The sequence below is a fragment of the Patiria miniata genome, unplaced genomic scaffold, assembly GCF_015706575.1.
Source record: "Patiria miniata isolate m_02_andy unplaced genomic scaffold, ASM1570657v1 HiC_scaffold_9, whole genome shotgun sequence".
Lineage (NCBI taxonomy): Eukaryota > Metazoa > Echinodermata > Asteroidea > Valvatida > Asterinidae > Patiria > Patiria miniata.
In genome coordinates, this window is record NW_024037076.1 from 506,941 (window position 1) to 533,307 (window position 26,367).

General features: G+C 40.4%; 1 protein-coding gene across 7 annotated transcripts; it reads left to right on the forward strand.

Moving 5' to 3' along the window:
• The first annotated feature begins 37 nt into the window (after nt 1–37).
• Nucleotides 38–26,205, forward strand: LOC119719973 (axonemal dynein light chain domain-containing protein 1-like). 7 transcript variants are annotated; one of them, XM_038189456.1, is made up of 31 exons: nt 38–157; nt 1,607–1,793; nt 2,914–3,101; nt 3,558–3,664; nt 3,843–3,957; nt 4,356–4,441; nt 4,944–5,000; nt 5,718–5,826; nt 6,192–6,266; nt 6,447–6,541; nt 7,104–7,196; nt 7,945–8,011; nt 8,226–8,263; nt 9,177–9,297; nt 9,853–10,121; nt 10,949–11,002; nt 12,538–12,628; nt 13,306–13,488; nt 14,505–14,513; nt 16,972–16,983; nt 18,847–18,898; nt 19,496–19,712; nt 20,187–20,280; nt 21,143–21,333; nt 21,740–21,836; nt 21,944–22,114; nt 22,658–22,771; nt 23,478–23,547; nt 23,590–23,708; nt 24,552–24,667; nt 24,967–26,201. In XM_038189456.1, exons 2-31 carry the CDS (start codon nt 1,655–1,657, stop codon nt 25,352–25,354), a joined length of 3,537 nt encoding a protein of 1,178 aa, XP_038045384.1. In that variant the 5' UTR covers nt 38–157; nt 1,607–1,654; the 3' UTR covers nt 25,355–26,201. The 7 variants fall into 7 exon arrangements, with proteins under 7 accessions (XP_038045384.1, XP_038045383.1, XP_038045385.1 ...); XM_038189455.1 differs by having other exon boundaries at nt 39–164; XM_038189457.1 differs by having other exon boundaries at nt 39–164; nt 16,972–16,977; nt 18,841–18,898.
• The last annotated feature ends 162 nt before the right edge of the window (nt 26,206–26,367 follow it).

The window sequence follows — 26,367 nt, forward strand, 5'->3', positions numbered from 1 at the left end:
AGCTCTTAAACGTACTATTTTCAAACGCTGGAGGGCGCTATTCTGAGAGACCGTAAACGTTGACCTTCCTTGACAACAAGAAGTGAGGTGAATCGTCACAAAAATCGCTCCGAATTGAATGAAAATAACAGCTGATTTCTCTCAAATGTAGACCCAGGTATGAAGTACGTATCTTTGTTGCTCTTGGTTAGTAAATTTTTTGAAATTATGTGAGATTTGTTTATAAATCCGATGTTCAAATTTAGTGACTTGCTCGATTATGTCGGTAGTCAACAATGCACAAACCCTATGAGGTGATTTATTTTTTCTTGAGCAGATATCTGATGACGTGAAGGGCGCCACCTTTAATAAAATTATAAATGTTGCAACCTGAAGCCGCGTTTTTATTCATATTTAATCAGAATGTCTGAAGGCCATTCATTGAAAAAAATGATGATGAGACATGAATCTGGGACTGAAACATTTCCAATTTTGTGTTAGAATAATAGAAATACAGAACATTTTCTTCATAGACTTTGTACCCAATCGCGGAAGTGGCGTCAGGTTGCAAAATTGTTTCCAAGTTCTGTAAAAGTTTTGTATTGTTATAGATTGTGTTTAAGTTTTCTTTGATGTGACATGGTATGATCAGACCTAGCTGGAGTTACCCAGCCCTGAGTTTTATCATTGGGTTGTCATCTAGGGCTGGAGCGCATTTTTCTCAAAACTTGTAGTATTTGCAAAAAAAAATTGGAAAATGTTCAATTTTGTCCCCGTTACACACTAATTGCAACTGCAACTCACCCCAAACTTGCCTGGAATAACCATTACACAGGTCCTTGAAGTAAAAAACGATCCACGATGAAGATTCAGCCTACAATTGCAGTGAAAACAGGAGGAATAACCGCTAACTTGACAACCTTGCTGGATTGGCCAGGACCGCTATTGGTTTGTGCACAAAAAAAATTGTGTACAATGAATGGCGGTCGATTAACAGGCACAGAGAGCGATCGCTGTCAACTACTCGTTTTCGCCGGCTGCGCTGGCTGTTGGCGCGTGACGTCACGCGGAAGCGTAACACCCGATGACTGTTTCATGCACTAGTATAAGGTTTACCACTCGCATCACAGCTTTGGTACTGGAACCGCAACCAATAGTGCATGAAACAGTCACGGGTGTTACGCTTCCGCGTGACGTCACGCGCCAACAGCCAGCGCAGCCGGCGAAAACGAGTAGTTGACAGCGATCGCTCTCTGTGCCTGTTAATCGACCGCCATTCATTGTACACAATTTTTTTTGTGCACAAACCAATAGCGGTCCTGGCCAATCCAGCAAGGTTGTCAAGTTAGCGGTTATTCCTCCTGTTTTCACTGCAATTGTAGGCTGAATCTTCATCGTGGATCGTTTTTTACTTCAAGGACCTGTGTAATGGTTATTCCAGGCAAGTTTGGGGTGAGTTGCAGTTGCAATTAGTGTGTAACGGGGACAAAATTGAACATTTTCCAATTTTTTTTTGCAAATACTACAAGTTTTGAGAAAAATGCGCTCCAGCCCTAGATGACAACCCAATGACAAAACTCAGGGCTGGGTAACTCCAGCTAGATCAGACCTTGTTTTCTTTCAACAGGCAACCCCCGAGCAGACCAGCCTATAAATAAGACTCGTTGACATTAAGATGACTACGGCCGTCACCCCGATGCCGGAGATGGTCAACGTGGGCGGGAGAGAACCCAGCCCCCCACTGGAGCCCAGAATGGAAGGCAGGGACAGCCCCACCCCAAGGAAGACGCGAGTGCTTGTCGCCAAAAATGAAGGTCGGTCCGAGTTGCCAAAATATCAAAGTTGACCTTGTAGTAGTACTAGTTGGGACGATCCTGACTACAGTAAGGATCGTCCCAACTTAAGTAACGATTTCCCCAACTAATGTTGGGACTGTTCGAACAACAGTTGAGACTGGCCCAACTGTAGTTTAGACCAGCCCAACTTTAGTTGGGACCATTGCCTGTAGTTAGGGCCTAACAACCCTGTTGAATTGAACGTCTGTTGGCGTGATCAGTGGATCTACGCTATCACTTGATTGCGCTATTCTATTGGTCTATCGTGCTGCACTGTCGGTTGATCGTGCTGCAGTGTCGGTCGATCGTGCCGCTGTCGGTCGATTGCATTGCCTTCAGTGGATTACCTTTTTTGTTTCATGGCTCTGTAGGATTGGTTTCAAAAGGCTAGTAAGTCTGACATTTCCTACAGGATCGACCGATCGCGCAAATGCATTGCTTCGCAATCGATTGATTTGTCTTCTCATGCTCTGCACCAAATATTGGTTCTCCTCCAAAATAATGTTCAAATTTATAGAAACAATACACGTTCTCTATTTCAGGAATCTACAGCCCTCTGAAAAAGAAGGCCTTTTATTATCTTACGCACTATTTAGCCAAAAAAATTAAAAATCAGGCTGAATCAATCCAAAATCAAATTGTTCTGCTTCCGAATTACATGACATTCGAAAATAGGGTAGGTAGGTAGGGATTTTTTTTTGGGGGGGGGGCCCCAAATTTTTGTGTGTACGATCATATGAAGGTGTCTGGGTGTAGTCAAGGGTGAAAGGAATTAAATGATGATTTTGGGTGTTTCTTCTTACTTTCCCATAAAAAAAATTAGGGAAGGGGCTGTCAGAATAAGGTAGGTAGGGTAATCGGAAGCAAAACTATATTTTTTTGTCTTATTGTTGGGACCAAATAATTTTACATTTTCAATGTGATAACTTCATAACTTCACACAGACAGATTGTTTTTCGTTTGATGTCTCAATCGAACCAGGAGTAACCTTTGTATTTTTGCAAAAATATCTGAAGGCCCCCCCCCCCAAAATAATAAATGGTGCGAGACAGAAACGTTTAATAACTTAATTATGTCATCATCTCCTTTATGTCATCAGACCAAGGCGTTGCGGCCCTACCAGAACTCCGATCCAGCGACAAAGACATCGACAAAACCAAACCCTTGCCGACCTCACTCCAGAGCGAATTCATCCCAGAAGAGATACTGAACGCCCTGACCAACATCCCCGTCCCGGGGGTGAAGGAAAAGTTAAAACAGAAGGGTGTGCAGAAAGCCAAGGCCAAGGTAAGCTATGCAGGAATGAGGAGCTACTTAGCCGCATCCGAATTTCTTCGGATGTGCTAACCGAATTTATTAGCTACGCGTGTGTAATTTCTAGCCATTGTAGTTTTGATGCGGCCTTAGCATAAACACAATATGATTAGCAAGTTTTTTGTGCTAAGCAGGGATTGGCCGGGCACCAGTCGTAAAGCAATATACATTGCATTACATTTTGGACGGTTACCGTTTTTGCAAAGCGGATATTTTCTGCGCTAAGCAAATTTCTGTGCTTAACAGTTCCAGGAAAATTTTGCTCCTTGAGTCGATATCTTGGAGCTTAGACATTTCAAAATCTGCCTTACATTGGTTTAAAACCACATCTTGGAACCAATTTTTTAAGCACTAAATTTTTAAGCATATTAAGTCGCCAAAAACTTGCAAACTATCAAAGTATCTTAACTCTGCCATTTTTTTCCACAGGTTCCCAAAGGCGGGGCGCCGGCTGCCAACATGTGGAACTTCCCGAATCGTCGGCGACGCTTCCAGCATCTGACAGATCAACCCCTCTCCATGACCGGTGCTGGAAAGTAAATGCTCTCAAATCCTTGCCCAGCTTATTTTCCTTGTCAAGTTGCCCGCTGAATCTTACTCATCGAAAAGTTTGAAGTGATTTTGGACTCAGATACGAAACTAGGCCAGATATCACTGCTTACGATACTCCAAAATAACACTATTTGTCATTTTTTTTCTCTTAATTTTACGCAGGGATATTTCGTTCTTGTACGACGTCGCTTTCACCGACAAAGCTCCAGACAAGGTGAACCCGGCGCAGGATCCGAGTTCCGTCAGGGCCCTGTCCAAACAAGCCGAGCGAGAGAAGGTCAGTGTACAAGAAAATAGTATTGGTTCATGGTTCCGATGTTCCTGAACAAGATAGTTTACTGCAATTCTTTATCTATCTGCATGGAAAAAAGGCACCTGTTAAGATAGACTTGATAAAGGCAATGTAATTATTTTTGCTGTTGAGAATTAAAAAAAAGGTTTGCACTTTATTTCCCCCTTTATTAGCTGAGAGAGTTTAAACATAATTCGGGGCTTGATGGTCCGGGTTTATTAGAGTATTTTTTGTGATATTTTTATTTATGACTGGATAAATTAATTATGAGAAAACTAATGATCCTTTTGTGTTTGTGGATATTTTCATATTGTCAGGTTTAGTAGCTAGACTATTAATGCTAGTAAAAATCTTTATATTTTCCACTTTTTCCAATGTTGTAGGGGATGAGTGTTCCAGATTCTCTGATTCCATCTGAATATCATGTGGTCAAAGCGAAAGGAGTGCAGCACCTAGAGTTTCAAGAAGAGTAAGTTCTTGCAAAACCTTCCAAAATCCTTCAAAATCTACAAGGGGATTTTGGAGATTTGTATGGGATTTTGTGGGATTTTATGGGATTTAATGGGATTTTGTAGGATTGAAAAAGCCATTTCTTTTCCAATGATGGTTCGGCCGAACTATCGTGCCATGATTTCACAGGATGCTTGAGACTATTATTCACTTACAGTCAAGTAAAGGTATTACATTATACAATGAAATCTCGAAAAATCAAAGCTCAGAGGAATTGGCTCAAATTTTGAGATAAGCATAGTTTCGAGTTATTCAATTGATTTTTCTTTTCAACAGCAATTGATGGCAATAAGTTTTTACTTTGAGTTAAAGGGGTTTTTGAGTGAACAGGTCTTGACCAATATCAAGATTTCACTGTAATTTGAAAGTTTGTGTTTTAATGTTTGCAAATGTGGCTCAGTACCTTTAAGTTTAGAAACGATAAGTAACCTTTATTTTATTGACTTTTTCCCCTTCCACAGTAAATATACCACCAAGCTCATGGATGCAGAGCAGCAGCAAGTGGCTTTCCCGTCACTGTAAGAAATATGTTATGTTACTCAAAGAAACTTGAACAAGTTCAAGATTTTTCCTCATATTTTTGTTCTTATGGAATCTATCCCTTCTTAAGAGTGCATTCTGTTTGGGCCTTGATATTTCTATTTTCTTAATAAATACAAAATTAACACAAAGTGATTTTAAATTGGCACGATTGGGAGTTATTGTATCTGCTAAAGTTTGGTTACAGGCCCCTCTTTATTTTTGATCAAATTAGAGTCCAGGGATGTTTTTCATCATTCCAAAATGACTTTTTCAATCTATTAAGCAGACTTCTCTTTATTTTAACAGCACCATATTTTGCAATTTTGAACAGTTTCTTGCGGTGGAAAAGGTGATTTTTCTGATGTGTTATCACAGTTGGTGCCATGCGAATCAACGCGGTTTTGTGTATTCGCTGTGCGTTGGGGTGATCGCCATCTTTATTTCTGTGTCACGTTTTGTCATCTTTGTCATTTCTTTACCCCAAAATTTCCCTAAAAAAAAAAAATTTAACCCTGCCCTCTATCTTATGCATACCTGTTTGTAACATCCCTAACAAATTTGGTAAGTCCAATAACCTAAAAGTAGATTTTTGTCCCCCTTATGTGGGGGGGGGGGATGGGCCCTACACTACACAATCACCAAAAACAAAAAAAACAATTACACAAATCATCATCGATTTTGATCATAAATGAAGTCGTTGATGATTGTTGCAGGAAGCCGGCCAGTCGCTACGAGGTCTTGCAGCTTATGGAGACCATGGGCGTCATGCTAGACAAAGCAGGCATTGACGACGAAGAGATCGAGATCAAAGGCCCAACACAGGTGGGTCTGTCTGTCAGTCTGTGCATTTGTCTATTTGTGCATCTCTGTGTTCTTTTATGACAATGTATCTAAAATCCGAGCCTAATTTCATGGTGCTGCTTAAAGCACACAATTTTCTGCTAACGATTTTCCGTCTGTTTCATAGAGACCGTAAAGAAGTAAGTGACGTTGCAATAAAAATCTCCATGAATGCGCGACCGTTAGCACTCCCACGCCATGGAATAGCGCTAGGGTAGCACAATTCTCTGCTGTAGTTAGCACAACTTTGCTGCTGTTAAGCGGCGCTATGAAATTGGGCTCTGCTCTAAGGCTGTACGCTGGAAAACTTTGGTGCGTATATTTTCTTCTTTTTTGTATCTTTCTAGATGCACAATCTTCTGGAGTTAATCAAGAAGGAACAGAATATCTACAATCTCATCTTCCATGAGCTGATTCGACAGGTTAGTTAGTTTGTCTAGATGGTTGGTTGTTTGTTTGTTGGGTTGTTGGAAGGCTGGTTGGCACTTTTAAGGCCGGAAATGTTCAGACAGAGAAAAACTATTTCAACAAGTCGTGGAACAGTCACAGAATTGTGTCATTTCATAACCACAGTATGATGAGTGATATGTCTTCATTTTCAGGTGAGCGTTGAGTGTGCCGAGAGGGGAGAATTACTAGCAAACCTCCGACAGCGATACAGCAAACTGCTGGATAAAGTACCCAGACAAGTCAAAAGGTTTGCAATTTAAAAAAAACAGACTTAAAGTTACATGGGATCATTCGTCTCTGTGCAATTTCTTTTGGTTTGAAGCAAGAAAATTGCTCAAAATCTTTGAGGGGCATAACGACCCTGTTGAAAATATAAATTCGACTACTGTACATTTTGAGAAAAAAAAGAAAAAATGTATGCACAGTTGTTTGGGTTTTGTAACTAGATTCCATTGCTGACGCACGTAAAAAAGTGTGCCTGCAGTATAAAAAAGTGTGCCTTCTGGCACACTTTTTAAAAAATCACCTTAAACAATTGGGTTTTTTTCCAAACGATACCATTTCTGACAAAATATTTTCACAGGGTATTAGGTATCAGTCCTATCTTCACTTTGAACAAGGATTTTCTCATTAAATCAGTCGGTCTGTTCTGGGTATAATGTTCCTAAATGCCTTTAAGTCTTTTTTTAAGGAATGAGTTACTAAGCTGAACTGTTGGGATTTTTATTAAAATGGAACCAAGATTAGTGTGAAACAGGATTGAATAATATCCAACCTTGATCCTGTGTACACCGGTTTGCTTCCCCCAGCTTGCATCAGGAGGTGATGGCCCAGAGAGCCCTGGACAGAAGGTTGACCGAGGAGCTGTTCCGTTTCAAGAATTCCATATCGCAGCTCACAAAGTAAGCAGTGGAGAAAGTGAAATTATAAGAAAAGTACATAGTACTGATCAGCAGACTTATTGAGAATTTGCTTCCGCGTGGCACTATTGGTGAACGATGCAAGATCTGCCATTCGTGCACTTGTACATAACATTATGCATAACGTAACCTGTTCTGCGGTATTTGTCATGTTCAATATCAGAGTTTTCTCCCAAACTTCATAGGTTAAGCCCCAAAAATTGAACAGAAAATGAAACATGATGAAACAAGCTTAAGTTGTGTGTCTCAAACACATTGGAGAGTTGCGAGTATTTTGCCTGAATTTAGGAAGTGGGCATATTTATCACTGGGGTCTATGGCAGGTTAGTTTACAAGTCTGCCACCATAGACATCCAGTATGGTGGGCAAGTAGGTGACCACTGACCTGTGACATCACATGAAATTACTCAATTAAACATTCCAAAGACCATCACAGCTCCCTAAGAGAGTGTCCCTTTCAAAGCTGCCATTTTGGCAGAAAGGACTGATTCAAAATCGATAAAGTAGCCGTTTTACTTCTTAGTGGGGAGAAGCAGCTTGTGACAAAGTCTCTTGCCCAAGGACACATAAACACACCGCCATAGCACGCAGTTGGATTTTTAGAGGATTCAGGAAGTTCTCATGTCAAAATGACCAAGAGATGAGGATTTTAAAGTTTAGTCCTGTAAACAATAAATTGTGAACAATATATTCTAAACTAAAAACGGTACATTTTGTCTTTTTATCTCAGTGAGTTATCCGACGTGCGAGAACACGATAAAGTTGTAACCTCCCAGGCCCAACAAGCGCAACAAGAGGTAAAATAAAAAAAATTTAAAAAAATACATTTTTGGCATTTTAACCGCTTTTTAAAACATTTTCACTTTTGTTTTAAGCGAAACGTTTATATTTTGTTTGTATTATTATTGTGCTGCATGTTATGCTTATTGGAATTTCAGGTAGAGGATTTGGGGTTTTCAAAACTCATACTAGAATATTTATTAAATTTTTTGTTTCTTTCTTGTTTTGCAGCTTGCGGCAGCATTGGCAGAGTCGGAAAAGAATGCAGGGTAAGAACAAATATGTCACAAATATCTAAAGTTGTCAAATTTAAATTTCTAAGATTTTAATACAAAAATTACTTTTCCATAAAAATGGCCCTGTTTAATAGTTACAACAAGTTTGCAAACAATGGTCCTGATAATAATAATGCGGTGTTTGTACACTTCTTCATATCAAAGTCTGAAAGCAATTTTCGGAATTACATGTATTACCCCTGTTCGTCCGGCCATGACACCATTTCTGCATCCACTGAAGATCAGTGCAATATCTGGTCTCTACCTTCACAGGTACCCAATAGGAGGGACAGACATTTGTAGTAAAGTGCCTTGCCCAAGAACACAAACACATGTTGCCCGTCAATGTTCCAACCTATCTATCCTTGCACATCGAGTTGGACTCCACAAGGCAATTGTTGTAAAGTGCCTTGCCCAAGAACACAAACACATGGTGCCCGTCAGTGTTCCAATCCATATATCCTTGCACATCGACTTGGACTCCACAAGGCAATTGTAGTAAAGTGCCTTGCCCAAGAACACAAACACATGTTGCCCGTCAGTGTTCCAATCCATATATCCTTGCACACCGAGTTGGACTCAACAAGGCAATTGTCGTAAAGTCCCTTGCCCAAGAACACAAACACATGTTGCCCGTCAGTGTTCCAATCCATATATCCTTGCACATGGAGTTGGACTCCACAAGGCAATTGTTGTAAAGTGCCTTGCCCAAGAACACAAACACCATGTTCCCCGTCAATGTTCAAACCCATGTACCATCGCAAATGAGTTGAATACCATATCTATTTTGGATCCCACTGTCTGTAAAATCGCAGAATATAGAGTTACATCGTTTATTTTGCCTGTATTTGGTTAGAGAGTTATTTGGATCTGTCATTCTTTACGAGTCTTTTTCTGAACTCATCAGGTTGTTGGCCGAGTACCACGAGTTGTACGAGTTGCAGCGAGCGCGGCTCGAGTCTCAAGTCATTGCGCTGTCCAGAGAGAAGGAATTATGGAGTGGCGCGGCCTACAACTTGGCTCTCAAGGTATACAACATACTTTGTATGACATTGTTTTTCATTGTACACGTTGTATACATCGTATACATTTGATACATTGTATACATTTGATACATTGTAATATTCCCTGATGAATCCATAAATCGTCCAGTTCTGGGGCAGTTTTGGGCAGTGAAGAAGTTACAGGCAGGGCGCTTTTTGGCTGTACCAGAACTAATAGTTGAATTTTGTAAGGATTCTCTCCTATGTTTCCTAGAATTTATTAATTTTTTCCCCACTTATCTGAGTTATCAAACACAATCTGCAAAATTACAAGATACTAATTTGACCACATTTTGAATGCCCAATTTCATGAAATCAGTAAACACCAAAAATTTGCAAAACATTTCTCGGCGAATTTAAGTCCCAAGCATTAATTGGCCGGGAACCAGTCACATGCCATATAACAAGGCATGTCAACTAAACTGGTAATCCATTTTTGCTTAGTGGATATATTCCACGCTTAGCGCATTTTTGTGGTGAGCATATTTCTGTGTTAAGCAGCTGAAAATGGTCTTCGTTCCTTTTTGGATTTTTGATAAGGTCACGGAGGCCAACTCGCTGGCCACGGCTCGCCGCTTGCACGTCAGCGAGCGGCTCTGGTCCAAACTGGCCAATCACTTCGCGATCGTCCTGAGCGACCGCGACACTGAGGAGCTGTCGCAGCTCCAGGGCTACATCGCCAGCCACCGGCAGCTCACGATCAAGTTTGCGGAGGAATTGAAAGCGGGCGATGTGAAATCTCACAGCCGGCTGCAGACGATCGGCAAAGGAATCGAAAAATGGATGCAAGAGTTTGACCAGTTTGTGGTGTGAGTATTCACCATAAATTTGACATTTTTCGAAAAGTTGGCTTTGTCTCCAGCTATGACTACTTCAATAAAAGCCTTATTCTGACCAAACCACATTAAACATGATCTGTATTTCACATTAGGCTAACTTTGGACATTTTGAAACCGTGGTTTTGTCTGTGGCTTTGGCTCATATCTGGCTTCAATAAGTACCGGAGGACAAAATATGGATCTATACACAGTCGGTCCCATTTGCGAAAACATTGCCCACGTTTTGACGAACCTTAAGCATTGTGGAACACACCCCAGGTGCAAGGGAAGGGTACTAATATTTCCCTGGTCCCCCGCACTGATCAGCCGTTTACATCTGGAAATCAGTGAGAGCAGAAAAGGAAACAAAAAAAAATCTGGTTCCCGTCTCTCTATCATATTCTAAACCACAAGCGAAGAAAAAGGGCACTAGTTTTATGAGACAGCTCCCATGCTGAACTGTATTCATTCATTTATATGAAGAGTAAACTTCCAAAACATGATATGTACGCCATTTTGTTCTCCTTTAGAATTGTGTTTTCTGCTGGCTGCTGTAAAGTCAATTTTGACAGCCTTTAAATACTTAAGACATAGGCCCTAACTAAGAATACAACAAAGCAAAAAAAAATGAATTTTAGAAACAGCTTTAATACTGTTTTTATTCTTTAAAGTTTGATAACTGTGCAAATATTTCAATTTTTTTTAAAGGATATATCACGTTTTGGAACTTAACTCTTCATATACTCAATTACAAGATTTTTTCAGAGCCTTTTATGAATTAACAAATTAACAAGTGAAATCTGTCCTAAATTTGCAAGCTTGCAAAAGGAGGGGAGCGTGACATCGGCTGCTACTAGTATGAGGGAATCCAGGTGAAGTTGTATTCTAAACGTGTGCACTTTTTTTTGTCCAGTTGCAGTGACTTTCTCACACCAACTTTAAACATCAATGTTTCTCCATTGTCCATCTCTGCAACTCTTGTTTCAATTTCTCATCATCTACAGGGACATCTGAGAATTCAATTTTTTGTAAAATGACGGACGCCTTCGATATACCTTTTTGCGTTATCCAATTTCTCTGAAGCTGCTTAACAGACTATTTAGCGTTCTTTTTCAATGAGTTTTTGATACAAAAACCACTGCTGTTATACAAATAATGAATGGTTATGATTGCAATGGTAAGAATAATTTTGTGAGGTAACAGATGGAATGTTCCATTCAAGGGGCAAAGGCGAGGGGAATGGAACATCCCATCTGTCACTGAATGAAAGTATTCTTTCCAGACATTTGTTGTTTGGTTGATATAACACCTGAATAAATCCTCGTCATCTGATTGGTCAGAGCCACCAATCATGTGACCGTGCAATAGAACTTCTATTTACCGTGGAATAGAACGGTATGAATAATTCAATGACACGTGATCGACAACCAACCAATCAGATGACAGCAGGCTTGTATAAAGTAAAGTAATAGTAAATTGGATGAAAAAGCAGTTAAAGTTTTAAAAATTATGAATTCTAGTTAAGCAGCTTTTTGACATCGGTTATTCATTGTGTGGTCCTTCCACTTTTAATTTGTGTGAGTTTAAACATCTTGAATCTGAAATTTGTTTCAATGGTCATATCATTCAGAATCATTCGTTTGCCAAATTCAAGGTGGAATTTGTTTTTCTTTTTTCTTCACACATCCACATAAGATAACACAAAGCAATACAAAATAACAACAAAATTTCCCTTGATTTTTTTTCTTGAACTTTGTCACATTTAGTTCTTAGTTCCAGTAGCTTGTAGTGTTTAGCTTAGCATTCAAAATTCATTCACATTTTCTTTCAGTCCTTAATTCATTTGTCTTCAATGCCACTTTGTTTTAGATTTCTGAGACGAAAAGATACGTGGAAGTCTAACTTTAATGCACCCATAGAAACTGTTCAGTTGAGAATAGACTGAGTCGTTTGGCAACGCCCACTGCGCTTGTTGGCCACATCACATGAGCCTCTTCAATGTTAATTACGTTCCAGCTGCGCATGCCATACGCCAATGCATGCATGTGGGACGTTTGCGCAAACGTGTCGGACATGAAGAATGTCGTGGTCCATTGGTTACTGTGTTTGACTCATGTATGAAGGTGCGTGGGTTCGAACCCTACCAGGGACATGGTGTTTGTGCCCTTGGGCAAGACACTTAACTACAATTGCCTCTTTCCACCCAGGAGTATGAATGGGTACCTGTGAGGCTACAGGACAGAATTTGTGCTGATATCAGCTGCCGCGTGGCCTCATGCCCTAATGAACAGGGGAATAATTGTAAAGTTTGAGATTGTTGGTACGTCTTAAAGTGCTACAGTTTTTTTATATTCATTTTATTACTTTATACTTACTTTCTGTGTTGTCCTTCTTGTGAACAATTCAGGGCGAGTCACGATAACATCCAGACGGTCGTTCAGGCACCGCCGATGGAGATGATCCAGAAACTGTACGACGACATCCGATCCTGGGAGGAGGTCAGCTCAGCAAATGTTTCCTGAAAAAAAAATTAAAGCAGTTGTTTATTAGAAAACTAATGAAATTGTAGTTAAAAAGTCCTCTCAAGTCCATTTCATGTCACCTAGTCCATTAAAGCCAACTTATTAACTATTCAATGAATGATGACAAAGGCTTTTCTTTGTTATTGTTCATCCTTGTAAGTACTTATGATGAACGTGAAGACTTGTGATTGACTTGTGATGGACTTGTGATGGACTTGTGAGGACTTGTGACAGACTTGTGACAGACTTGTGATGGACTTGTGATGGACTTGTGATGGACTTGTGATGGACTTGTGATGGACTTGTGATGGACTTGTGATGGACTTGTGATGGACTTGTGATGGACTTGTGTTGGACTTGTGACGGACGTGTGACGGACTTCCTATGGACTTGTGGTGGACTTGTAGGATGTGTGATGGACTTGTGATTGACTTGTGTTGGACCTGTGATGGACTTGTGATTGACTTATGATGGACTTGCGAGGGCTTGTGATGGACTTATGATGGACTTGTGATGGACTTGTGATGGACTTGTGATGGACTTGTGCGGACTTGCATTGGGTTCAACAATAAAGCTGCATCTCTCTTTGCATACTAATATTCTTTTCCTCTGAGTGCTTAAACCACTTCATTCAAATGTTTCCTCTCATGCAGCAACTGAATAAAGAAGTTGAGAAATACGGCGGCGACATCTTGCTCGGCTTTGAGGAGAGCATGTACACCATCAAGAAGCAGGTGGAGATGTGGACCGAGGTGGCCTTACACATCTTCAACCGTCACCGGCCTGAGGACGGATCGGACTACCCAGAGCACGAACGGCTGATGAACATGAACAAGGTTTGTTGCTCACTTGGTGTTAAGCGCAGACGAATTCTGCTTGGTCGCAACAGGTAACCATCAGCTAAAATACCATGTCACATGTGCTTCAATATTCACTGGCTCTCCGCTGATTTTTGCTAAGTGCAGAATTACGCTTAGCAGAGAACATTTTTGCTAAGTGTAAAAAAAGGTTACCAGCTAAAATGCCATAGGATATATATATTTCTGTTGACTGGTTCTCCGCAGCTTTTTGCAGAATTGTGCTAAGAAGAGAAAATTTAATTAGGCCTAGCAAAAAAAAATGAGTTGACCAGCTAAAAATGCCAAATGATGTGTGCTTTTCTTCACTGGTTCTCCGCTAATGTTTTGCAAAAGTGCAGAATTGGGCCAAGCGCAGAAAATATTTGCTTAGCGAAGCAAAAAGACTTTATCGCAGAGTTCATAAATCTATGTAGAAAAAGTCTTAAGGTTGAAAAACAACAATTTTAAAACATACGTTATAAAGTTGCCCTGCAGCATCTACTTGCCATGTTTTTTCAACTTCTGTCAAAGCCAGTTCAATACTTGCACCAACCTCAAAAATTTGCATAAATTTGCATTAAACACTCACACACCTGCGTTTGATTTTGAATACATGTAGAAGAAATTTTGAAGTATCTTAGATTATTTTTAAGATAAGTCAATACCAGGGTCCAATTTTACGGCTCCGCTTACTGTTGGCGAAAAATCCTTGCTTACTGTAACAGAAAATTCTATGCTTAAGGTAAGCGCAATTCACAGGTTAGCAAGGAAATCTGGATTTAGTGTATGAGTACATCCTGTTTAAGGATTCTGTGCTTACAGGCTTAGCGCAGAATTGTTTAAGCTAGCACTGTGAGCGCAGAATGTCGATCGTAAGCTCGGAATTCTGTAATTAGCAGAGCCGTGAAATTGGGCCAGGTATTGATGTAGATTTTAGTTTGCACATTTCGCTCAATTTCACTATTTTCTTCTTTATTTTCCTGGGTGTTCTTAAAAAACTCTTGAAACCGCAGTTGACAAAGGTAAAGATATTTTGCAATGGTCTTGAGGTGTCTATTAACAGTTTTGGTGTGATTAACTTGTAGAAAATGACTAATACTTTTGAAGTTGAGTTCATTACTAACATCAATCGAGGGCTGTGCGGAGTATACCCAAGACAGTGAAATCTTGATACACCCAGCACCCGATTTCACGAAACTCATCGTAACTTGCAATGCATCGCAGCGCTGCGACGCATCGTATCCATACGACGCGTCGCAGCTGCGACGCGTCCTGCGATCCATTTCACAAAACACGTCGTAAGTGCGATGCGTCGTATGTGTATTTATAGCACAATTCGGAGACTGTTTTATGTATTAAGTCAGCATACAGTAAATTGTTGTCTGGTATTCAACAAAGAGTCGTCGGATCTCCGCTCGAAATTTGTTAAAATGTAGGACAAAATGGCGGCCGTGTGATGCAATTTTAAAGGAAACAAGCTCTCAGTGTACTGTGTAGCTACTTTGAAATTTCAACTGCAATATTCCAGGCTAATTCATAATTATTCAATGAATTTTCTGTTTACAACATTACACACATTGCCTCAGTATTATGATCTCGTTTCCGTGATGTTTATGGCACAAAACTGGCTAAAAACAGACTCTCTTTATTTTGACGACACGTTGTAGCTTGCGACGTGTTTTAAGCCGTTGTCAAGGAACTTACGAAGCGTTCAACACATCGCAACTTTTGTGAAATGGATTATACGACGCGTCGCGAGTTGCGATGTGTTACACGTCGTAACTCAGCGCTTCGTGAAATCGGGTGCTGGTAAGTCAAAACAACTGTTAAGCATGTTAAGTCAAACAGAGAATCCATTCCCTTTAGTAGTATAACAATAACAAAAAGTTGTCAGTTGATCGGCACATTTGAAATGATCTACTATGTGGTTGAATCCACGATATTCAACTACTAACTTATTTTTAAATGCACAGCCCTACTAATGTCCGTTTGATACCTCATGTCATATAGGTTCTTCTTTTTTAACGAAGAGATTTAGTTAGTCTCTGTACCATCTCGTGATAATTTACGGACTTGAAAAAGAAGCACAGATATGCATGTCAAACTAATCCATGTACATTTGAACTATAATTTCCATAAAAACATTTTTGATCTTTGTCTTTCCTTTTTTTTTTGGCAAAAAAAAAAGATTGATCACAATATGACATTTTCACACTACATCCCATCTAAACATACCGGTATTCAGATACAGAATTCAGTATCATATATTACTTCACAAAGACACTTTTGTTTTTAATATTTTGAAAAATATCCATTGGGCACTAGGTCCTGAAATTCCCCCCAAATTTTATGTTTTGGATTGTTTACTTAGCCTATTTCAAACATCTGGTTGAAAGGAAACCTTACTAATGTCTTACCGTTCCCGAGAAAAGACGAAAAAAAGCCGCTTGTTTACATCGGACATGACGAAGTACGAATACCTTTTTGGTGTCGTTTTCAGTGTACGCTATACACGTTGTGTGTCTCGGGAACAGCGCACGGTGACCAATCACCAATGCAAGAAATTGTGGTTTCTTCAATGTCCGCAAAAGGCGAATACTTCATACGCGTATGAATGAAATCACAACTAGCATCCAAACAGCTCAAATTTATTGGGTCGCGAAAGTGGACCCCGAAACTCATTCTCGCACGCATAATACAGGAATAACACAAAAATGCCCAGTTTTGAAAGGATAGTTGTGTGGATGTTTATATTTCCAAAAATCATCTCGTTCAAAGCGCGTTTTGTACTCCAATTGGGCTGTTCCAGGACCTAGTGTCCCTTTAACATTGTTTGCTGTGAAAATCATAGTTTAGTCTTTGACGTGATCAACTAAATTATCAATCTCAATCATAATTTTAAGAAGTTATGTTAAAAATAAGTTTGTGACTATACATTTTTGAAATTTGAACATTTCGTAATTTGAACATGTATATTTAAAACCATTTCGAGTTGAGAAAGTTGACTTTTTCAACAAAAAAGTCATACGCTCATGTACCAACCTCTCATTTGCATATCAACTCCATAATTTAAATTTGAGATTACAAAATATTACAGAACTCATTTTAATTCATAAAACAAAGTGTGATTCATGTTCAAGACGTTTTTGTTACTGGCCTTTTTCAAATCTTGACTTCAGTTGTGGCTCTGATTCCATCATACCGAAATTCCACCAACATTTTAGAAATTTGCATGGACACTAATGGGAGAAATTTGCCCCGACATCACGAAAAATTAACTGAATTCAAAGTTTGTAAATAATGGCCTATCATGAGGGATACATCAATGTCATTATCACTTAACTGAATTCTAACTTTGCAAAATGGCTTAACTTATAATTTCAATAGATTAATTTACATGTCTTGCACCCTTTTATTAATGCTGTATTGTTTTTAATTCGTTTTTTGCTTTAATTTTGCACTGCATGCTTGCTACTACAGGAGGTTAAACAGGTAAAATGTGTGCTCATAAAAAAACCCTAATTTTTAATCATGTTTTTCATTAGTTTTTGTTTCATATTTGCTTTAGGCCAAGCCCTTTAATGGCAAAAGCATTGTGCTGTCTATTATTTAGATAATGGGGGCGTTGCTTTTTCCAATGAACAATGCTTTTTCCATTGGGGGGTTTGCCATGAATGTTCAGTCAAATCATGCTTGGAATTGGGTGATTCACAATGCAGTGCGCCACCAAGAGTTTGCCACGGAGAGTCCATTTTTCAAGTTTACGGTCGACAAAACATGGCACAATTGAATGAGTGCCAGTAGACAACTTGAGCTAATTTGTTATAGATTGGGGCATAGCGTTCTGCCGCCTTTAAAACAACATATGGATGAAAAGCAAAGAAAAGGGCAAGATGATACTCAAATCATAAGCGTACAAAACTACTGACCAGAAAAACGAACAATGTCAAATGCCCCGCGATGCGAATTTGTCGACAACATGTATCTCCCACAACGCGGGGGAAAAAATGAACTCTCCGTGGCCAACTTTTGGTGGCGCATTGCATTGTTAATCGCCCTACGTTTTGTTCGTTTCCAATACTCCACTCAAAATCCAGAGAAAAATGTTCAAAAACCTAACCTGTTGAAGTTTCAGCTCAGTGGATATTACACTTTTCGAGGAAACAGTGAAAACCCATGCATGACCTTTCGATCACGAAATACAACTTATTAAAAAAATCAGTCAATTGACCAATCGTTGGAAATCACCCAAATTTCTTGATACATGTCTTAACTGCTTAATGAGAGTAAGCCAGACGGAATAATTTCAGGGGGTGTTTAGTACAAGTAGGACCTGTAACTAAAACATTTTAATAATAAATGAGAAGGTTACTTTTGGGATAAATGCTAATGATCATATTCCCTAACTCCCTAGGGGGTGTGCAAAATCGTATTAAAATTGGAGGATTCAGGACTGTTAGGGCTATTGTTTTCACCACATTTTATCCATATTCCTCCAATTGGCTAAGCATACTTCTAAGCTAAATGCAGAGTATAAGTTCTTAGTGAAAAAAATCATTGGAGGTTAAGACTCATTTTGTGTCTTTAAATGTCCTAGTTTTTCATTCCTCAAAACTTGCTTTTCATAAATATCCATTGATTCATCTTTTTGTCTTCATTTTGTCATTAGAATTCAAATAGTGTCATCTTTCATTTTGTCTTGTTATGAATTAATTCATTTTTACCATTGCTGATACATCTGAAACAACACATTGCCTTTCTTGAACCGTTAAAGTCATATTGCCAACTGCTCTGTACATTTTACAATTACATGTGGTTCAAATTTAACAAAGAATCTGTTTTCGTCATTCTAGCAATTTCCTACAACAGACTAGCGCCCCTTTAACAAAGAAATTGACAAATTGGGGAACCGCCAACATAGGGCTGGATAGCTCAGTTGGTAGAGCACTAGAACGGCAATCTGGAGGTTGCAGGTTCAAACCCCGCTCCAGTCAATTTCTTTGTGCAACTTCGAAATATACATCCTACAACTAACACAATACATACTCGAATTTCATGTAACATAGATTAATATGCGTCAGTTTTCTGTGCTTTCTTTCTTAAATTATTCAGATTGAAATGACTTTAAGAATGAGTTACGAATGCCTTCCATTAGTTTGAACTCCTATTAATTTATGCAGTATCATACTACAGTTATTTATGCCAATTCCCCGATTATGAAATTGATGTAACACTCTCGTTGATGTGGATTTATCAATACTTTCATTTGTTTATTTTGTTTCAATTGCCATGAGTGGTGAACTGCTATTAAATTAAAGCGTAGTAATTAAAATTATTTATTTTTGTCTGAAACAGGAATGCGACACGCTGCACAAACAGTATCAAATACGAGTCAACGGGGAGAATGGTATGTCAGTTTTAGTAATAAGAAAATTTCTTTAATTTTTTTGAAATAGCTTGACCTGACCAGTATATATTATGACCCTTCATTTTGGGGAGTGTGGCCTTGTGGTCAGGTTCGTGACTCGTGATCAGCTGGTCAGGGGTTCGAATCTAGCTGCTGGATATGTGTTGTGTTCTTAGGCAAGCTGCTTCACCCCCACTTGCCTTTCTCCACCCAGGAGTATAAATGAGTACCGGCATTAGCTGGGGAGTAACCTGCGGTGGACTGGCAACCCATCCAGAAATAGATCGTTCCATGCCAAGGAAACCAGAGATAAACGCCAGCCTGATGAGCTATATGGGCTTGTGACAGACTTTACTTAATAGTTATGACAATGTTGTTGCGTTAATCATGTCCATTGGCAAGCCACTTTACCCCATTCGCCTCACTCCACACAGGAGTATAAATGGGTACCGGCATTAGCTGGGGAGTAACCTGTGATGGACTGGCATCCCATCCAGGGGGAGTATAGTAGAAATATTCTCAGTCGTTTTTTTGCCTAGGAAACCGCAGATAAAGAAATGCACTGGTGTAATTTTTGAAATTTGTTCACACATACAGGCTCGGCAAAAGGTTTCATCCAAATCGCAAACGCCTTGGAGAGCTGGGACACGAAACTGAACTCCATCTTGAATGGGGGCGCTATGCCTATTGATAGCGAGTGGATGCGATTGTACGAGCTCTTCAGTGATTGGCTAGTCACAATCGACGAGACGGCCGAGTGCATCGGCAGCACGCAGAAGGAAGACGCGAAGGCAGAGGGAAAACCGCACCAACCGTAAGTTTGGAATGAACAGAAAGCCGCTTGAACTGCACGTTTTAAATGAATAGGGAAAACTTTGAGAACTTTTAATTTCAAATATAAGGGGCTGTGCACGAACTGTAAGTTTCAGATACATAGGAAAACCGCATGCACTGTAAGTTCCAAATTAAAGTGGATTATGAATGAATTGTAAGTTCCAAATAAGCAGGAAAACTACATGAACTGTAAGTTCAAGATAAAAAGGGAAAACCACACAATGTACTCGGCTTCAAATATACAGAAAAATTGCAACAACTCGCCAAAAAAGACATGGACTGCAAGTTGTTTCTAAGAAAGTGTATGAACCGCAAGTTTTATATAAAAAGAAGAAAAACTGCAAAAACTCGAAAGTCAAAATTAAAGGTAGAGTACTTTATGACGTACGAGTTCCCAAGGGAAAGTTCATGAAAAATGTATGAGTCATAAAGTTCCACTTCATTTTCTTTATAGGCTGTCCATGGATGATGTTTTCCGAAGCACGCAGAAATGGCTGGCCAGTACCACTAATGGAATAGACAGTGAAGACTCCAAACTAGTCGAACAGGTATGGCCATGGTTTCAAAGAAAGTTCCCAAGCAAAATTTAAGTTCTTGATTCTTGAAAGAGCAGATGAGCAAATGTAGCTCCACTTAAAGAACACATCAGCATGCAGGCTAACAGGATTAGTTGACAATTTCTGGGGAAAATAACTGGATTTATAGCGCGCCAAATTGCCAAAGGCTACAAGGCGCTAAACAAAGAATGAAACAGGGAAAGAAGACAAGAAAAGAGGACAGCCAGCTACGATTTGGGGAAAAGATGAGTCTTGAGATTTTTGAAGGACGAGACACTGCCAGAATTTTGATAGGGATGGGTAGGCTATTCCGTAATGGGGGGCTGCAATGAAGAAGACCCTGTCACCAGCCTGTTTACGTGACTTGTGGATGACAAGGGACTCTCCAGCAGAAGAACTAAGGGAGTAAGGACGGGTCTGGATTGTGAGAAGAGAGGAGAGATAATCTGGTGCAGAATGTTTCAGTGACCTGTAAGTGTGAACCAGTGTGCGAAACTGAATGCGTTGGGTGACTGTGAGCCAGTGTAATTGTTTGAGCAGAGGAGAGGTATTGGTGTGTTTGGGAGTCTGAAAGACAAGTATTGCACATCTGTTTTGAAGTCTCTGCAGACGAGATATGATGGGAACAAGGTGGTTGTGTTCTTAGGCAAGACACTTTACTGCGATTGCCTCTTTCCACCCATGAATATAAACGAGCCTATGTGAGGGTCGAGACCAGATTGTGTTAATCTCGAGCTGCTGCAGAAAAACTGGTCCCATGGCCTGATGAACAGGGAAATAATTGTGGAACACTTTGAAAGTTTGTTATTAGCATCACAACTACTTTTGGCCCTATTTTAAAAACAATCAACAGGTTGCAGTACTGCACGCCGAGATGGTCCATTGGATCATTCAGGTGCTGCTGCGTCTGGCACCCAACCAACCCAATAGCCCGCCAGAGGCGGTGGAGAGTAGTATGGCGACCACGGACACCATCCCTCAGATTCAGGAAAAAGCGGCCGTCATGTTTGACAAGCTGACCAGATTCTCCAATTACATCACTGGGTAGGGACTCATTTGCATAATAATGAAAAGTTACATATTCATGATTATTTTCATAATAATTTATTTGTGTAAGATTATTATCCCTTACCCTGCCAATTGGAGCCTTCACTGTTAAGACAAACTATCTGCCAATAAACTGCAGCTGGAGGGCATTGGCATAACCAACTGACATGCAGTAAACTACCCTCAGAGAGTAAGGGTTAGATTACAGATAGTGTTATAATCAATGAATATTTAGTAATTAATTTCTGTTGTGCATAATAATATTGCATTGCAAAGTGTACGTACATATATATGTATCAACCAAGTTTCACATTCTTACCTATTTTTTCCTATTTTTACTCGTTTGTGGTGACAAATAGTATTTTTGTTTCTATGATTGAAGTTTCTTATTTTTGCTGTGTAGATGCTGTGCCAATATCGTGGCAGAGGAAGTGCAGAAGAGGCAGGACGAGGGAGCCGAGGATGCAGATCACGAACTACGCGATCTTAAAAAACTTAAGGTTAGACATAGCTAAGACACAGTTATTATGATGTTATGAGAATTACTTTTTATGTGTTTAAGATGTAAATTTGGGCACCATGTTAACTTTTTTTTTTTATCCGACAGAGCGAGTGTGCCGAGTGGATCCACACAGCGACGATACTCATTGAGGATCTCAAGTGCCTCGATCCGAACTACGTTCCGGTGGTGTCCGCAACTCCGGGGACAGGAGACGACAAATCAGAAAGCGCGGCCACACCGGTGCCGCAAACACCACAAGCTATCGACGGGGCCGAGGTGAGAGTCGTAGTTGTGACCGTCCATGCTTTTCAACCAATTCAAGGTTTTTTTTATCCTTTGAACAAATTTGATAGAAAAAAAACCTTCTTGTAGTTTCTGTTGTGGGCGTCTGTAACCCTCTGTCTAAAGGCTTTGATTTCAGGTTGCTTTTGCACACAGACATAGCTACCGTGTTTACGTTACCTGTATCATCAGGATGCTGATGGGGCGGGAAGCAGTGTATCTGGGAACAACAGAATTATTGTAACGCCGCAAATGAATTTTGTGAAAGTATCGAGTTAAAGGTTCAAAAATGATTCTGGTGGCAGAGATGAGGTCCACATGTTTGGTATTTGTACGTCTCTCACAATGCTTGTGACCGGGTTTGACTGAGCTCCCTTGGCCAGCTGACCAAACCTCATGATCTGATTGGTCGATTTTGTTTGATGGACGGGCAAAAAGGTCCATGTCATATTATACCAAGACTATGCCTGCCTAATTTACTTAGTCAGTCGGTTAGTCAGTTTAGTCAGTCATCTGGTTTTTTTTTTTATCTTGCAGCTTGTTGGGTCAGACGGCACCCCTAGCCAGACACCAGCACCAACCATTTTGTCAGACACCCAGAAAGAAGGTAGCAGCGCATCGCTGAAGGGGACACCAGTTTCCACAGACAAAGTATGTAGAGTAAACTACGGGGCACATTGCGTACCCGTACTGGTGTACTGGCATGTTGCGCAAAGCAACCATGACCAATTTTATTCTGAAAGAATGTTTATATACAGCCTGTCTCAAAAAAAATGGTACAATCGAAAACAATTTTTTTTTCAATATTAAATCCCAACATAAGTAAGTTGTTTTGAGCATCACATTAAAGAAAAAAGACCAGGCTTTCCAATACTTTTTGTTTCATTTCATTTGCTTTTGTCAATCCAGAGATAACTCATGTTTACTGCGGAACACAAAAATCGAGTTTGTGCCACTTTCTGGTTGCAATTTTTTGTGAACTTCAAGACAGCATGGCACAGTACTCGAAACAACTCTGCCCATGCATAAAAGTGGCACAAAATCGATTTTGGTGTATCGCACTAAATTGATTATATTTCTGAATTGACAAAAGGAAATAAGATCAAACAAACACTATTGGAAAGCCCAGTCTTTGTTCTTTAATATTATGCCAAGTAAGAATGACTTATTTTGGAATTTCATATTTAACCAATTTTTTTTCTGATTGTACCATTTTTTTTGAGACAGGCTGTACTGACACCTTGCATGCAGTTGCAATATGCTTTCAAGAGTTCCATGTAACTCTTTGTTACCATTGAAGAGGTAAATTTGCATAGTTTAAAGTCTCTTTACATCTTGAAACTTGGGATGTGTATAGGAGCTCTCCCTGCCCGCAACCCCGGCAAGCAAAGACGAATCACCGGCAGGCAAAGACGGATCACCGGCAGGCAAAGACGGATCACAAGCAGGCAAGAATGGATCACCGGCAGGCAAGAGTGGATCACCGGCAGGCAAGGACGAGATCAATATGAGCGAGATGGAAGCAATAGGCGACGACGACAATGTACGGACGATGTCACTTGAGGAGCCCATACAACCGCCCAAAAAGGTACAGTTTAAACTTCAAGTCCCTGTACTTCCCCAAACCAAAACTAAACTGCCCTGCCTGTTACTCCCTGTACTGCCGAAATCCACTCTGCCTGTTACTCCCTGTACTGCTCCAAACTGCCCTGCCTGTTACTCCTGTACCACCCCAACCGCCCTGCTTGTTACCCCCTATACCACCCCCAACCGCCCTGCCTATTACTCCCTGTACTGCCCTAAACTACCCTGCCTGTTACTCCCTGTACCACCCCCAACCGCCTTGCCTGTTGCTCCCTGTGCAGTCCAAAACCGCCCTGCCTGTTATTTCCTATACCGCACTTAACTGCCCTGCCTGTTACTGCCCTGTACTGCCCCAGACCGCCCGACCTATTTAATACTCCATATACTGTCCTAAACTGCCCTGCCTGTTACTCCTTGTACAGCCCCAAGTATTGTTTTACTGTTTAACCAGGGAATACATTTAATGCCTAAAGTCTAGATCAATTCAAAAATGTCCTCACTGATCTACTGTTCAACACCAATGTCCTCCCATAGCTCCTCTAGACCGCGCCACACCAACTCTAGCAGGATGCCGCTGTAGCCGTTTTGCTGGAGGAGACTGATATACTATACAGATACAGACACAGAAATACAACGTAATAAATGTGCCAGTGGGATACATTGGGGAACGGTAGACTGTAGAAATGTCCTCATTGAATGAGATTGATGAGAGGTCATCATGGCAAAAAGCTGGCCTTTGGAACACCCTAGCCAGTTTCCGCTTCAGATCCCATTTGTGCTTCTTGAATCTATTCTTTCAATTCAGCCTGTTCCTCATCTGATACTGATCTCTTTTGTGCTTCATCAGGTACAGCCACGCGTCGCTGCATTGCAAGCGGAGGCCGGAACGCGAACGCCAACCCCGGATCCAGAGAAGGCCTACGAAGCACTGGTGGCTGTCAAGTCACTACAAGCAGAGTTGCTGTGAGTTGGCCTTCTTCTCTTGCGAGCCCTTGGTCCGGCTGGGCCTATTTCCTCTCATGATTTAATCCTTTTTCAGATGAACCACAAAGCATTGCATGGCGACTTGGGTGTGATCCCTGGCTAAGTAGCATATATGGATTTATGGCTTTCGACCATTAAACCCCTTGAACAAAGACACGGACAAAATGGGGAACTGCCAACACAGGAGTGGATACAATGAAAAAATTGCTTGAGTCAAGGGTCCAGTTTCAGACTCTATTGGAAATGTCTTTCAATGTTGTTGTTTTCTTTTCCGGCAGAACAACTGAGGAACGTGCTCAGAAGGCTGAAGACAAGGTGTCCGAGCTGGAGCTGGAACTCAAAGAGACGCAAGAGAAGCTCCGAGCGTTGGAGAGAAAGAGCGCCACCCCGCATCTCCCGGAGAAAGACCACGACGCGGCCAGCATTGCGAGTAAAGACAGAGGGGTTGCCGACACCCCAACCCAGCCAGGGAACTCCACCCCGGCTCCTGCCACGCCCAGCACCCCTCAGGCCACGCCCCCTGCTGCCGCCCAGGACACACCCCCGTCCACTCCCGGGCGAAGGGCGCCCTCACAGCCTTCGCAGCCGTCGCGGCCTCCTTCCCAGGGATCACTCAGGTCTGGATTGGGCTCACGAGGCTCGTCCAGGTCAAAGAAGAGCAAGTGATTTTTGGAGTCGATCCTTAGCAACCGAAATCACCTTTATGATCATTTGTATGACACATACAGATTGATATTAACCCTCTTTAATAATACATATTCATATTTATGCTTTAATTGGTATTTCATAGTGGAATCTGGAACCAGAATTAGAAGCCGTTAATCGCTGCGATGATACCACGCTCACATGCTTGCTGCATGCGTATTAAAGACGCATGCACATTTTGGTAACACTATCAAGGAGCTACCACCTGAGCGCGACTCAATCGAACCTGGTGCCATCTCAGAAAATGCCTGTCGCTGGATTAGTCTTTTAATCAGCTCACGTCACTGCATTTATTTTAAATTCCATTAATTTGTGTACTCGAGGAGTTCAATTTTGTCATCATTTCACATTGTCTCAGATCACAAGACTGGAAAGAAGACTACATTTAAACACAAACAACAATTTGATTTATACTTTTTATTGGTACATGATTATTCATTACATTGAATTGAAGACACTTGTTAAATCTTCAGATTTTGATTTCGTTTTGCTTCAAAATCACTACAGTTTATGTGCCTTAACAGTCCAACCAGAGGTGTTAATTTTTGGATCTTAGCAAACTGTAAATTCCATGTGTTTTTCCCACTCTAAGTTGTACATATTGGGAAATTATCTTTGAATGCTATTTAATGAGTAATTGTAAAGAAATTTGGAGTTAGTTTGAATTTTTTTTTGACAAGTGTACATAGCGTGATTTGGAAATTCACATTCCGTCCAATATTCCTAGCTTAAACGTCAAGTGAATTCTTTGTAAAGTTTGCCTTTTGATATTAAAATCTCTGTCCATTGTCGAAAGTTTACAAGTGAATATTTATAGCTTGTTGATTCCCGTATGTTTTTTTAACACTCCATAAAGACTGGAGGTGTATGAGGATATTATTTGTAAGACTTTTGACTTAATACAAAGGTTTGTCAATTGAAACTTTTTTCAGGAAATAAAACTGGAATTTAACAATATATTTTCCAAGTTATCA

What these genes read in the sequence shown, in the direction of transcription:
- LOC119719973 (XM_038189456.1), top strand. Translation starts at nt 1,655, where the DNA reads ATGACTACGGCCGTCACCCCGATGCCGGAGATGGTCAACGTGGGCGGG. An exon ending in CAAGTGGCTTTCCCGTCACT is followed by an intron (nt 5,001 to 5,717) that starts GTAAGAAATATG and finishes TGATTGTTGCAG; the next exon opens with GAAGCCGGCCAGTCGCTACG. An exon ending in ACTCCAAACTAGTCGAACAG is followed by an intron (nt 20,281 to 21,142) that starts GTATGGCCATGG and finishes AACAATCAACAG; the next exon opens with GTTGCAGTACTGCACGCCGA.